The sequence below is a fragment of the Bos taurus genome, chromosome 10 (assembly GCF_002263795.3).
Source record: "Bos taurus isolate L1 Dominette 01449 registration number 42190680 breed Hereford chromosome 10, ARS-UCD2.0, whole genome shotgun sequence".
Taxonomy (NCBI): domain Eukaryota; kingdom Metazoa; phylum Chordata; class Mammalia; order Artiodactyla; family Bovidae; genus Bos; species Bos taurus.
The window spans coordinates 7,881,458-7,895,558 of NC_037337.1; the positions used below are offsets into that span (position 1 = coordinate 7,881,458).

The 14,101-nt window shown below is 42.5% G+C and overlaps 1 protein-coding gene across 2 annotated transcripts in view; it reads left to right on the top strand.

Moving 5' to 3' along the window:
* IQGAP2 (IQ motif containing GTPase activating protein 2) overlaps window positions 1-14,101 on the top strand; it is a 308,957-nt gene that overhangs the window by 255,965 nt on the left and 38,891 nt on the right. For both annotated transcript variants that reach the window (XM_002690436.6, XM_059890756.1), the window contains 2 exons: window positions 2,921-3,129; window positions 11,264-11,413. In XM_002690436.6, coding sequence (XP_002690482.3) covers window positions 2,921-3,129; window positions 11,264-11,413 — 359 coding nt within the window. The remainder of the gene's footprint in view (window positions 1-2,920; window positions 3,130-11,263; window positions 11,414-14,101) is intronic.

A 14,101-nucleotide genomic window follows, 5' to 3' on the forward strand; every position in this document is an offset into this window, starting at 1 on the left:
TCTTTTTCGGTTTCAGCTCTGCTCCTGATTGTTATTCTATTGTTCATTTCTTTTACACAGTCAAGCATTCTTTATATGCTGAATTTTTAACATTCTAATTATCGTAAGAACATGTGATAAATAGCATGTCCTAGATTAAGTCTAGAAGAGCTTGCTGATAAGTTTATTAGTACTGCCCAGATTCTTCAAATATTTAGGTCATTCAGGATTAGTTTTGAGAGGGCAAAACACATCATTGTGTATTTTAGTAGTGGCCATTATGCTGTCTGTAACTATCTTGTGTCTTATTAATTTTTTTGAAAGAAATAAAAATATTGCTCAGTAATGTTCCTAGCACAGTAGTAGTAAGTAGTTTCGCCAACACCTTTTATTGTTAAAAGTCTGTCTGACTTATGGAGCAAACTGTATGACCCAAAAAGACCCTCCCCGGTACTTGTTAAGGGAAAAGTCTCTAGCAGCCTCAAAGGCCAGGTTCTGCCTCGAGCTGTGGAATCTTCCGGATACTGCCTTGCTTGCTAGGTTCCAGAATCCAGCGTGCAGACTGAGGGAAGAACGTGTCTCTCTAATGTCACACTGCTCCACTTTGCAATTGATGAGATTCATGTCTCCATTGGTAGATATCTTTCTTTAATTTTTTACAAGAAAGCTGAAGAGGGGGTTTGTTTTCTGAGCCCTGACACACTAAAATAGGTAAATTAAGGATAGTTTTTCCAAACACACACAAGCTGCTTTTCCTCTCCTTCTAGGGAACAGGTTTTTGTGGGTAGTTTTGTGTGTTTTTTTTTTTTTAATGTAAATTATGCTAGCATTTAGAATACTTTATTGACAAAAATCCATCCCTAAATTGTATATTCAGTAAAGTAGACAATTGTAGAAACAGTGCTAGATCTGGAAAGGAAAACTCAGCTGTGAGATTACAAACCAATTTCACATAATTTAGCGTCTGTCCATTTCCCTCAAGACCACCCCCCACCGATACCTTGTAAATAAGTAGAACATATATAACTTTGTGGTAGTTTTTGTCACTTGCTTACTTTTTTTTTTTAAGTTAAAAAGATAGAAGGAATTCCAGCTAAAAATCTAAGTGATTTCTTATTAAAGCGTAGAAGACAGAAACTGTGTTAGTGAATAAATCAGATAAAAGCTGCTTTGGCAAATAAGGTAGCTTTGTGGTAACTGAACTGTAAATTTTCATTTCTTTCTCAATTCAGCACCTTCATCAAACTAAGGCATTTTCTTAAGCTGAAAAACATCACTTTTATTAGTCTGGCATTATTCATTTTCACCCATTTCCTCCAGAAAGGCACTGAATGCATTCAGGTTTGGAACTTGCTAGAACTTTAACTGGCCCCTTGTAAGGGCTGACTGTGAAGTTGAGTGGTTTCCTGAAACGAAAGTTACCACAAAGTGATGTGAAGATGTGAAGATGCCAGAAAGCCAACTGTTGACAGAGGAGCTGTTACATTTGAACCATAATAATTTGTAAAGCTAAATTATTCATTTGTTTCTACCTGCCCTGTTGGCACACAGAATGATACACAATTCTCTGGAGCACGCAGAGAGAACTTTAGACACACATGAGATGGCTTACGTTCTCTCGGCTATGTAACTGAGCTCTGGTGTGTGGTTCAGGCTGTTCCTGAAATGGTCATGTCACCAACAGCATCTTTGGTAAAATAGTAGAAAAATAAATTCACATATGCTTTGGTGATCAGGAAGTGAAGGGTCCATGATCCACAGTAACTTGCCATCTAGTGGAATATGAGGTATTATTATCCAGTAGATTCCGAGCCTGGAGACAGATGTGGACCTCTGATGCTTTTCCTTGATAGCTAGCGATAAATACATGAGAAGAGGCACAGTAGTAATACAGATGACTCTAGAGTTGGCTGTTTGTGCTGGGCTCATGCTGCTAATTGTTTGCGTTGTTGATTGAACTCTGTATTTCTTAAGTGACAGAACACCACACATCCTAACAGCACTGTTAACATAAGGAAGCTTGAATAGAGCCCTGATGTAGAGGACAGGATGTTGGCTGAGGCTGCCAAAACCGCACTGGGCTCTCTCCAGTCCTCTTTGCGTTGATGTGTCCTGTCATCAGCACTGAAGGTCCAGTTGTTTCCTCTTATAATTTACCCAGAGTCACTCTCACTAAACACCTTTAAAAAGTTGGCTTTTTTGCAAAGTCACAGTGCCGAGGAATCAAAGCATCAGTAAGGTTCAAGGCACTAAGGGAAAGCCCTTGGTAGAATTTACACAGATACCCTCACCATGACTAAGCCTGGTCTCCTAGGTGCTGAGGGCCCTCCCTGGTTCATGCTGAAACGACAGGGACCCAATTTCCATTTCTAAAATTATTTTGTTTCTGCCAAGCAGAACATGCGTTCCAGTTGTCCTCTTGGCTCCTATGGGACCTTACAGGTCTCCCTTGACTGACCTTTCCTAATTCCCCTTTCACCTAATTCCTGCTCCTTCCCCCAAAGTCTTTTGGACTGAAAAAGCAAACACTTTCTGCTTCCTGCAGCAAGAACAGAAATCTCTTATCTGGCTCAGCCACAAGCTCTCAGAGCCGGGACAGCTCAGTGTTAGCATTCTTTCCCAGATTCCTCATCAATAAGACACCAATAGCTAGAGCTATCTCCTCAGTGTGGGAGTCCTGGACACAGTGTGAGAGACGGCTGATAAACAAATGCTGGATAACAAGGAAACTGTGAGGCAGACGTTCTCAGTGGCCTGCATGTGTTTATATGATCAGTTTCCTTTGACACGTCATATTTGATGTGAGGCGGGATGATTCACTGTGGGGCCCAGCACCACCATTGCTGTCTTTTCTGATAATGCTTTCTTTAAAGACCTAGTTGCTTTCCTACTGATCATTTCAAGCATGCCCAGTTGAAGCACTCCTTTCCTTTCCTTTCAGTTGGCTCTGAAAACCCCCCATTGAGAGTAATCCGCAAATTTGTATACTTGTTGGACCAAAGCGACTTGGATTTCCAGGAAGAGCTGGAGGTAGCCCGACTGAGGGAGGAAGTGGTGACCAAGATCAGAGGCAATCAGCAGCTGGAGAAAGACTTGAACCTGATGGACATTAAGATCGGGCTCCTGGTGAAGAACAGGATCACACTGGAGGTCAGTGGGGTCTCTGGGACTCTTGGCTCCCAGCAGACAGAAGATGCTCGTATATGTGCCCAGATCACTCTTGGTCCAGCTAAGCTCCTTTGGAGTCCAGAACGAGTGACCCAAAGTTTGTTTACCATTTTTATTACCATTTAATGATGCCCAGACAGAACTGACCTGGAAAATTCTTTGCCTTCCCCTCTTTGATAACATTTAGTAAGGCTTCTTTATCATTCTCAAAGAAAGTTTATATGAAATAAAACCTACTTACATATGTCCCTTCATAGCAAGACTAAGGCCTTTCTATAACTATAAAAGAGAAATTGAAAGATACCAATTTATAGTTCATTTTGGTCACTCACTCGTTTCCGACTCTTTGCGACCCCATGGACTGCAGCATGCCAGGCTTCCCTGTCCATCACCAACTCCCAGAGCTTGCTCAAACTCATGTCCATTGAGTAGGTGATGCCATCCAACCATCTTATCCTCTGTCGTCCCCTTCTCTTCCTGCCTTCCATCTTTCCCAACATCATAGTCTTTTCCAGTGAATATTCAGGACTGATTTCCTTTAAGGTGGACTGGTTGGATCTCCTTGCAGTCCAAGGGACTCTCAAGAGTCTTCTCCAACACCATAGTTCAAAAGCATCAATTCTTCGTCACTCAGCTTTCTTTATAGTCCAACTCTCACATCCATACCTGACTACTAGTAAAACCATAGCTTTGACTAGACTGACCTTTGTCGGCAAAGTAACGTCTCTGCTTTTTAATATGATGTCTAGGTTGGTTATAGGTTTTCTTCCAAGGAGCAAACATCTTTTAATTTCATGGCTGCAGTCACCATCTGCAGTGATTTTGGAGCCCAAGAAAATAAAATCTGTCACAATTTATAGTTAAAAACAAATATTTCAATATGAAAATACATGGGCCTGATGCCATTAGATGTGATAAAGTTACCAGAGACTTGGCCCCCTTCACAGAATAACCACAGATGGAGAGAGCTACAGATGGAGAGAGCTACAGATGAGACTGGTCAGGAGAGTGGTAGGACTGTCCATGAATTCATTTTCCAAAATGGAGAACAGGGTAATAACTCATGGGTAATAACTCCTTGAATGAGCAAAGTGTGGTCTTCCCTCTGCCCCGACCACACGTCGGGGAATTGCTGTCCTAGAAAACTAAGTTTATATTAAAATTCTGAAGGATCTATGTTGTACTTATATGTAAAATGATTAGATTCTAGGCTCAAGCAGTTATACACTGAATTTTGACCTACATGAATGACCAGCAGGACATGAGAAAATCCAACCATGTGAGATATGACACAGGCCCAGCCTACCAACAGCTGGGCCTCAGAGCATCTGTCCTCCCAGCGCCCACGCGCTGGAAGCCAGCAGTGTCCTCCAGCCCGTCAGATGTGGACCCCACCCACGCCATTCCCAGATGACCCCTGCAGAGCGGCACTTCCCTGACGTGCCCGGGGGGTCTGTGCTCAGTTGCTCCCTAATAATGGCCTCTAAATAAATAACACTGTCGTTTTGTATCTGTGAGAAACCTGCTGGTGTCAGAGCTCCAAATACCATGTGAAAAGTGTTTTTACCCAAGGGAAGGATACTTCCAGGACAAGACCTCTCTCCATGTCCCCTATTCCCCTGCCATGTCAGTTTTCAGAAAGCCTGTAAGGCAAGGCAGGGAAGCCGACCCCCTGGATGCCCTGAGAAGCCTACCGAGGTCAGAGGTGCAGAGTCAGCTTCCCGTGCGGCTCTGGGAAACTGGGAGATGAGCGGTCACAGGAGGCTGCCAGCTCCGTGGCCGTGGGAGTGCCTCGCTCCTGTGTACCCACCTCACAGTGATCCCAGCAAAACACCGCAGAGAAAGTAAGGAAACGAGAACAATTCAAAAGGCAAGAAATGACCATCTTTCCTAAATATTAAGGAATAAAACTACACATTTAAATTTTCTGCATTTAACTCTATTTTCATTATTTTATCCAGAGAAACAATAGTACTTTGGTCTTTAGAAACAGTATATGTTTATATTGTTCAACACACATGAAAACTTTTAAGTATAATATATTCCAGAAGGTCCCTCAGAGAATGCCTTTTATAGCCTTAAACTGCTATTTTATCCTATTCCCATAAAGTCGTAAACAGGAAATGTCTTGCCTTTTAAAATAAAGGCTTACTTGCAAAAGAATAAATAGTTGAAATACGTAGCTTGTGGAAATGCAAGCGTGGCAGATTTTCAGATCTTTATGAGTGTTTAAGATGTTTTTAAAGCATTACTAACTTTTTTTCCTTGGAAGTCAAGATTTTTATTTGCAAATAAAAAAAGCTGACCATGATTAGCTTAGAGAGGAAAAGAATTCACAAATACCAGAATCAATAAAGCATTACTACTTGATAGCATTGTGAAACAAACTTAGTTCTTCAACTTATATTCTTCAACACCAAATATTTATCAAGCACTGATTAAACTAGTGATAAGTACATACTCTTTCATCTTATCATTGATAGTAGGATTTTTCATGTGATAATAAGAATAGTACAGTTGAAACTTTATTTGCAGTGATAAAATAGTGGGAAACAACCCACACCCTGAAACAGCAAGTAATAGAATCAGTCCAACAGGTATGTTACAGAGCCACCAGGGGGAAAAAAATCACTTCTGAAGAATATTTCAGGGCAGATAGAAAGGGTTGGAATATAATGGAGAAGAAAATAAAACAGTGAAATTTCATTTATTGTAAAATATATATATACAATTAAGCTAAAAACGAAGAGGAACTAAAGAGCCTCTTGATGGAAGTGAAAGAGGAGACTGAGAAAGCTGGCTTAAAACTCAATATTCAAAAAACTAAGATCGTGGAATCTGGTCCCATCATTTCATGGCAAATAGATGGGGAAACAATGGAAACAGTGACAGACTTTATTTTCTTGGGCTCCAGAATCACTGCAGATGGTGACTACAGCCATGAAATTAAAAGATGCTTGGAAGAAAAGCTATGACAAACCTAGAGCGTGTATTAAAAACTTCTACTTCGGTTATCTGTTTCTTTTTCCTAACTTTTCCTTTTGCTTACAACCACTATTAGCTATTTCACTTGCCCACTGACTTTGTGAGGTTTCTAGCAGGAATGCCCATTGGGAAAGGCCCTGATGCTGGGAAAGATTGAAGGCAGGAGGAGAAGGGGACGATAGAGGATGAGATGGTTGGATGGCATCACTGACTCACTGGACATGAGTTTGAACAAGTTCTGGGAGTTGGTGATGAACAGGCAAGCCTGGCGTGCTGCAGTCCATGGGATCGCAAAGAGTTGGACACGACTGAGCAACTGAACTGATCTGAAGCTAAAAGAAAAAAACTAAGCAATTAAAAAGCAGAGACATCACCTTGCTGACAAACGTCCATCTAGTCAAAGCTATAGTTTTTCCTGTAGTCATGTATGGATGTGAGAGTTGGACTATAAAGAAGGCTGAGTGCCAAAGAATTGATGCTTTTGAACTGTGGTGTTGGAGAAGACTCTTGAGAGTCCCTTGGACTGCAAGGAGATCCAACCAGTCCATCCTAAAGGAAATCAGTCCTGAATATTCATTAGAAGGACTGATGCTGAAGCTGAAGCTCCAATACTTTGGCCACCTGATGTGAAGTTCCTGGGAGGTATAGGGAGGAAGAAATGTCTAGACTCTTAATTAGCTTGAAGGAAGACTGAAGTAGAAATGGAAGGGAACCTTGAATCACTGAAACTCCCATTGGTGGCTGTACTGTATCATGTGAGTGCAGACTTGCAGGCCAGGGCTACCTGAGACCCAGGATTGACATTTACTGCTTAATAAAGCTCCTTCATTGCTTATATGAACATGTTTCCATAACCTCTCTAGGCCTTTTCTTTACTGGAAAATGTGCTAAATGCCTTACATGGATTGTTTTTAACCTTCACATCAACTCAGTAAGATTGCTATTATTAAGCCCATTTTATAGATTTAAGGAAACTGGGCCTTAGAGAGGTTAACCTGAGCAAGGTCACAAAGCTCCTATGCTTTGTGGATACCCATACTTTTATGACTCCAAAGCCCAAGCCCTTTGTCCTAGTTCACGCCTTCTACAAAAGTGTGTGTACACTATCATATTACCTGCATGCAGATAGTATGTTACCAGGGGGAGGGGAAAGATGGTGGCAATTAGGGCAACATTGAGAAGTACATTGAGTGCCATTGCTTCTTCAAACCAGCATTGCCCGAGATGTACAATATTTATTGATAAGAATTGTTCAGTCGCTCAGTCATGTCCGACTCTTTTGCAACCCCATGGACTGCAGCACGCCAGGCTTTCCTGTCCTTCACCATCTCCTGGAGCGTGCTCAGACTCATGTCCATTGAGTCAGTGATGCCATCCAACCATCTCATCCTCTGTCATCCCCTTCTCCTCCTGCCCTCAATCTTTCTCAGCATCAGGGTCTTTTCCAATGAGTCAGCTCTTTGCATCAGGTGGCCAAAGTATTGGAGTTTCACCTTCAGCATCAGTCCTTCCAATGAACGAACATTCAGGACTGATTTCCTTTAGGATGGACTGGTTGGATCTCCTTGCAGTCCCGGGGACTCTCAAGAATCTTCCAGTTCCTGTCTTGACCAAATCTATTGATATTAGTAATACAGAGGAATTTAGTTCTGCCCTGGAGCTTGCCTACCACCCCCTGCTCTCTCCTCTTCTGTATATGTCCAAAAATATGACCCTAAAGATGAAGTCTGCAACAAAACAAAGGAGAAGTCTCCCGTTTCCAGCACTAACCCCATTGAAACTAGTTGGGAGACCACGGGCAGGGGGGACAGTGATGGAGAGGTTGCAAGTACCAAGATTGTTTTCTACTGTGTATTTAAAATCAAGATAATCAATTATCCCATGTATTTGGGAGACTGTGTGATCTACACATCATCGGTTATTTGAAGAGGAGAAGCCTGAGTTAGCTGGAACTGTAAGCCAGTTAGTCTAGTGCTGTCTTAGGATGTCTTGGGCTTCCCTGATAGCTCAGATTGGTAAAGAATCTGCCTGCAATGCAGGAGACCCTGGTTCAATTCCTGGGTTGTGAAGATCAGCTAGAGAAGGGACAGACTACCCACTCCAGTATTCTTAGGCTTCCCTTGTGGCTCAGCTGGTAAGGAATCCGCCTGCAATGCAGGAGACCTCAGTTCGATCCCTGGGTTGGAAAGATCCCCTGGAGAAGGGAAAGGCTGCCCACTCCAGTATTCTGGCCTGGACAATTCCATGGACTGTATATTGGGGTTGCAAAGAATCAGACGCGACTAAGTGACCTTCCCTTTCACTGTCATACATAGATAAGGATATCAGGCCACTGCCTGCCTAGACTGTTCCTGAGTGCCCACCTGGAGATAATTATGCTTCCTTTCTTCATCTTGAATGTATTTTTACACATTTGTGAAATAAGGGGGGAAATGTTGCCTTTTGAAAATTTTTATAGAAATGCAATCCCCTCTTTCCCCATATAAACCTTTAGAAGAATATAAGTAAAGGATTACGTCAAGGTTGCCCCCACCTCCCGTCAAGCTGTGAATGAGAAAGAATAAAAACACAGATGTAGAAGGCAGTGGATGTAACTACATAGAACTATTAATCTCAAAGCTCCAAGGCTTTTCCTCCCTACCTATGAACTGACCCCAGCTATGGGCGAAGTTGTCCTCTTTCAGTCACTCAGTCATGTCCGACTCTTTGCGATCCCAGGGACTGCAGCACGCCAGGCTTCCCTGTCCTTCACCGTCTCCCGGAGCGGGTGCTGCAAGAGTCCTTTGGGGCTAAGAGCTCAAGGAGGCAGACAGACAAAGTTTTGGGAAGAACAACTTTCTCTGGGACAGTGACCCAATGTGGAGTGGCAGAGGCAGCATCCTAGAGCTGTGGCTTTCATGTAAGACATGTGCCATCAGCAGGTCACGAAATCAATTTAGTGTGTCACTTCAGTCTTTGAAAATGGAATAGAATAAAAGCAAATTGAAGTATCAGAGTGTGGCCCAATAGTAAGATGAGTATCACTTTGTATGGTATGTGGGGGTGTGTTTACCGATAAAAGATGTAAAATGTATTTCTTACTGTGGATCTCCATAAAAATGTTTGGTGGATCCTTATCTAAAGGACCTACGCTGGCTCATGACTCTTTAAGCCCCTTAAGGGGACACAATAGCCTGAGATGACCACTTGACAGTGTTTTCAGCCACACACTTTCCAGCCATCCCTGTAAATAGTTAAAGGAGCCGGACTGAGTATCTGAGAACCTTAATTTTGTTAAATACTTGAGGCTTCCTTTCTCTTCCATCTCTAATTTCTACATTGCATATTTCTGCAAGAGCTTTTATAGATCGAAATGATAGAATTCATTCTTTTAAAGGTTACAGTTTAGCAGTGTTTAGTATAGTCCCAAATTGTGCAACCCTTACTTCTGTTTGATTCTAGAACATTTCATTACCCCAAAGAGAAGCCCCCCCAAAATGTTCTGGAATTAAAAATTGTGGTGATGGTTGCACAACCTCGTGTCTTCATGGAACACACTGAATTGTACTCTAAAAGGACAAATTTCATAATATGTGAATAATATTTCAATTTTTTTTTTAAGAAAAGGAAAAACATCCATACTCATTAACATCATCACCTATCACTCCAACCCCCAGCCATGGCAACCTTTAATCTGCTTTCCGTCACGATAGATTTGCCTGTTCAGGATCATCACACATTTATGGTCTGCTGTCACCAGCTTCTTTCACTTAGCATAGTATTTATGTTGTAGCATCAATCAGTACTCATTCCTCTTTATTGAAAATAGCATTCCATTGTGTGGATATGCCACATTTTTTTGCCCATTAATCGATTGATGGACACCTGAAATGTTTCTTCTTTTCAGCTGCTATGAGCATTCACGTTACACATTTTTCTGTGGACATAAGTTTGCAGTTCCCTTTGGCATATATCTAACGGTGGAATTGCTGGGTCATATAGTAACTTGTGGGGGCTTCCCAGGTGGCGTAGTGGTGAAGAACCTGCCTGCCAGTGCAGGAGACCCAAGAGACACAGATTCAGTCCCTGGGTCAGGAAGATCCCTGGAGAAGGAAACGGCAACCCACTCCAGTACTCTTCCCCGGGAAATCCCATGGACAGAGGAGCCTGGCAGGCTACAGTCCATGGGGTCGCAAAGAGTCAGACACGACTGAGCGCGTATGCATAGTAACTTGTGTTTAACTTCTGAGGAACGGCCAAATAGCTATTAATGTTGAACTTCTCTTCGTGTGCTTATGAGCCATTTATAGATGATCTTTGGGAAAATCCTTTGCCCATTTTTTAATTGAGTTGTCATTTTATTTTTAGATGTAGGAGCTCTTTATAGTGTATGGTGAATGTAAGTCTCTTACCCAATTTGCAAACGTTTTCTCCCATTCTATGGGTTGTTTTCTTTGATAGCGTACTTTGAAGCACACAGGCTTTAATTTTTATGAAGTCCACTTTATTTTTTGTCGTTGTTTCTAGTGCCTTTGGTGCTGTAGCTAGGAAACCGTTACCTACATGTACAAAGATGCATGTATGAGAAGGTTCACTGCACTCTCTGAAATACTAATAAAATGTAAAGAAACTGTTCATTGAAAGGAATACGATTAAATAAATTATGACACACACACCCCTAAAAGAAACCATTGCTTAAGCCAGGGTAGCAAAAGCTTTTGTCTGGGTTTTCTTATAAGAGATTTATAGTCTTAGCTCCTCCATTTAGTTCTTTATGATCTCTTCTGAGTTAATTTTTGTTTATGGAGTGAGGTAGGGGTCTGACTTCTTAATTTTTGAACCTGGATATTTAGTTGTCCCAGCATCATTTTTTGAAAAGACTGTTCTCTCCCTGTTTAAGTATCTTGGAGCTTACATTACATGTTCGAACAAATGCATACAGCTTAGGAGAACAAATATTACAAAAGCCAAATTTACCCACGATTTGGATTTTTCTTAATCTGTTTAACACTCTCTGTTCCTTTGTTTCTTCATGAGGGAATGTGAAAAATTGATCTTTCCAGCTATGTGTGTCTTAGAGTGTCGGTGAAGGGAAGGGGGGGAGAGAATACCAGAGTAAAACGTAGTAATTCCATAAAAAAATTTTTTCCAGGATGTAATTTCACACAGAACCAAACTGAATAAGAAAAAAGGTGGAGAGATGGAAATACTGAATAACATTGACAACCAAGGGATCAAAAGTTTGAGTAAGGAGAGGAGAAAAACACTGGAAACATATCAGCAGCTTTTTTATCTTTTACAGGTGAGAATAATTTCTTTCACTGTGAGTGGGTAAATGCTATGCTCCCTGTTGATGTTTTACAGCAGATCTTCTCCCATGCTAAGGCCATAATAGTTTACACATTCTGAGCGCTCCTAAGGACCAAGTATTATTCTAGGCGCTCCACATATGTTTTCTCATTTTAATTCCTACTACAGCCCTGGGCACCTTCAGAAAATGACTGATTGTTATTCTCATTACATGCGAGAAAACTGAGACCCAGTAAATGGTGATGAAAGGGTATGGGGACCCTGGCAGTTGACTTAAAGCTTGTCCTGCTTTCCATGACTACGTTACGCTCCAGTTATCAGCATAGACAATACAAATCTACCAATAACATAAGCAGATGCTGTCAAACATGGGAAAACTAACTATGTGAAAACCGGATCAGTGCCAGAACTGGCCTGCCCTTCTTTTGAGGAAGGAGCTGGGGAGTTTGGATGAGGGAAATAGGATTCCTTTTTTTTCATTATTTCCATGACATCACTCTTCTCTAAATGAACAGTAATTTTCCATTGCTTCCTGAGTGTGGGTGAGAACTCAGCTGAACTAGTTACAGCTGGACTCTGGTGGACCAGTTTTGTTTGTTTGTTTGCTTGACCACTGATTAACCTCATCCACCCTCCGGCACATACAGTGAGTCCCTAAGGGAACAGTTAGAGATAGAAACAGGGCCTCCCCTAAGATGAAAACTTTCCCCAAAACGGTGGATCGGCAGTTCTTCCTTGAAAGTCCGGTGTCCCTGGGGCCGCTGCTGGTGGCCCTGATCCCGTCAAGGCTTGGAGATGCTTGAAATCTTTGCTTGAGGATCTCACTGGCATCATGTACACCGAGAACACGTTGCCCAAACCCTAAGTGAGGGGTAGCTGCCCAGCTGAGAGAAGAGACTGATTTTGGTAGAGTTGAGCGTGCTCTGCTTAGAATAGACTGGAGCACAGGTACAGTACCCCAGATGTCCACGAGGTGGCGGCATTGAAGGAAAAATGTTAAAACAAAATTGTCCTTGGAATCCACTGCTGAATGACAGCTTGCTTTCCAGAAAGAAGAGGGTCTCACACTGGGTGGGGAAGATTTTTTGTCTGCTGAAATTAGGTTAATGTTCATCCACCAGCTAGAAATTTAATCTCAGGAATTTACCATTTTTGACATCTGTTAACTTACTGTGGTGTTGGAGAAGACTCTTGAGAGTCCCTTGGACTGCAAGGAGGAGATCAGCCCTGGGATTTCTTTGGAAGGAATGATGCTGAAGCTGAAACTCCAGTACTTTGGCCACCTCATGCGAAGAGTTGACTCATTGGAAAAGACTCTGATGCTGGGAGGGATTGGGGGCAGGAGGAGAAGGGGACGACAGAGGATGAGATGGCTGGATGGCATCACTGACTCGATGGACGTGAGTCTAAGTGAACTCTGGGAGTTGATGATGGACAGGGAGGCCTCGCGTGCTGTGATTCATGGGGTCACAAAGAGTCGGACACGACTGAGCGACTGAAATGAACTGAACTGAACTTCCAAGTGTGTGAAGCTTCTTAAGGAATTAGTTTTCCGATGTTGAATTTTGACAGAATTTGTGACATTTAAGAAGGTGAAAATTTAGTCATTCGCCTAAAGATCCCCTGGAGGAGGGGATGGCAACCCACTCCAGTATTCTTGCCTGGAGAATCCCCATGGGCAGAGGAGCCTGGCGGGCTACAGTCCATGGGGTTGCAAAGAGTCAGACACGACTGAGCGACTTGGCACACACGCACACTAAGATTTGTATAATTTATGCTGCTGTGTAAATGGAGGCTCACTAATGGAAATGAGAAAAAGCACTGGAACATGTCTGGAATAATTCCACAAGTTTTATTCCCTAAACTATCCAAAACGGATAGAACCATAGCATGACCATTCAGTTGTATCGACTGAAGTGTCAAAACACCGTGATTTTTCTTCACCTTTTCTTCTCTCTGGAGACATTAACCCAAGACTAACAAGGAAACTCGGAGAAGGCAATGGCACCCCACTGCAGTACTCTTGCCTGGAAAATCCCATGGACCGAAGAGCCTGGTGGGCTACAGTCCATGAGGTCTCGAAGAGTCGGACACGACTGAGCGACTTCACTTTCCCTTTTCACTTTCATGCATTGGAGAAGGAAATGGCAACCCACTCCAGTGTTCTTGCCTGGAGAATCCCAGGGATGGTGGAGCCTGGTGGGCTGCCATCTATGGGGTTGCACAGAGTCGGACACGACTGAGGCAACTTAGCAGCAGCAGCAACGAGGAAGCTAGAGAGAAGCAAATGGTATGGACCTTTCATCTCTGGAAATTCTTAGGCAAAGCAGCCTGTCAACTAGTACAGGTTTTGCTGTGGGCTTGGGGGAGCCTAGTGGGCTGCCGCCTATGGGGTCGCACAGAGTCGGACACGACTGAAGTGACTTAGCCTTAGCAGTAGCAGTCTCCTCAATGTGAGCTTAAATTTAAAGTTTTTAGCTCATCTGAGAGGAGTCAGGAGTGGTCTTCTTCATCTGTAATTTTCCTTTCATAAAAGCCCATATCTTATATGGGAAAAGAATCACCCCAGAACTCTCAGAAAGTTCTCCTGAGCTCCTTATTCATAACATTTCAGCCAGTCATTACAAGCTTGAGAATAAATCTAAGTAGTAAACTGAACTAGAATTCGGGTTTTCTTAAA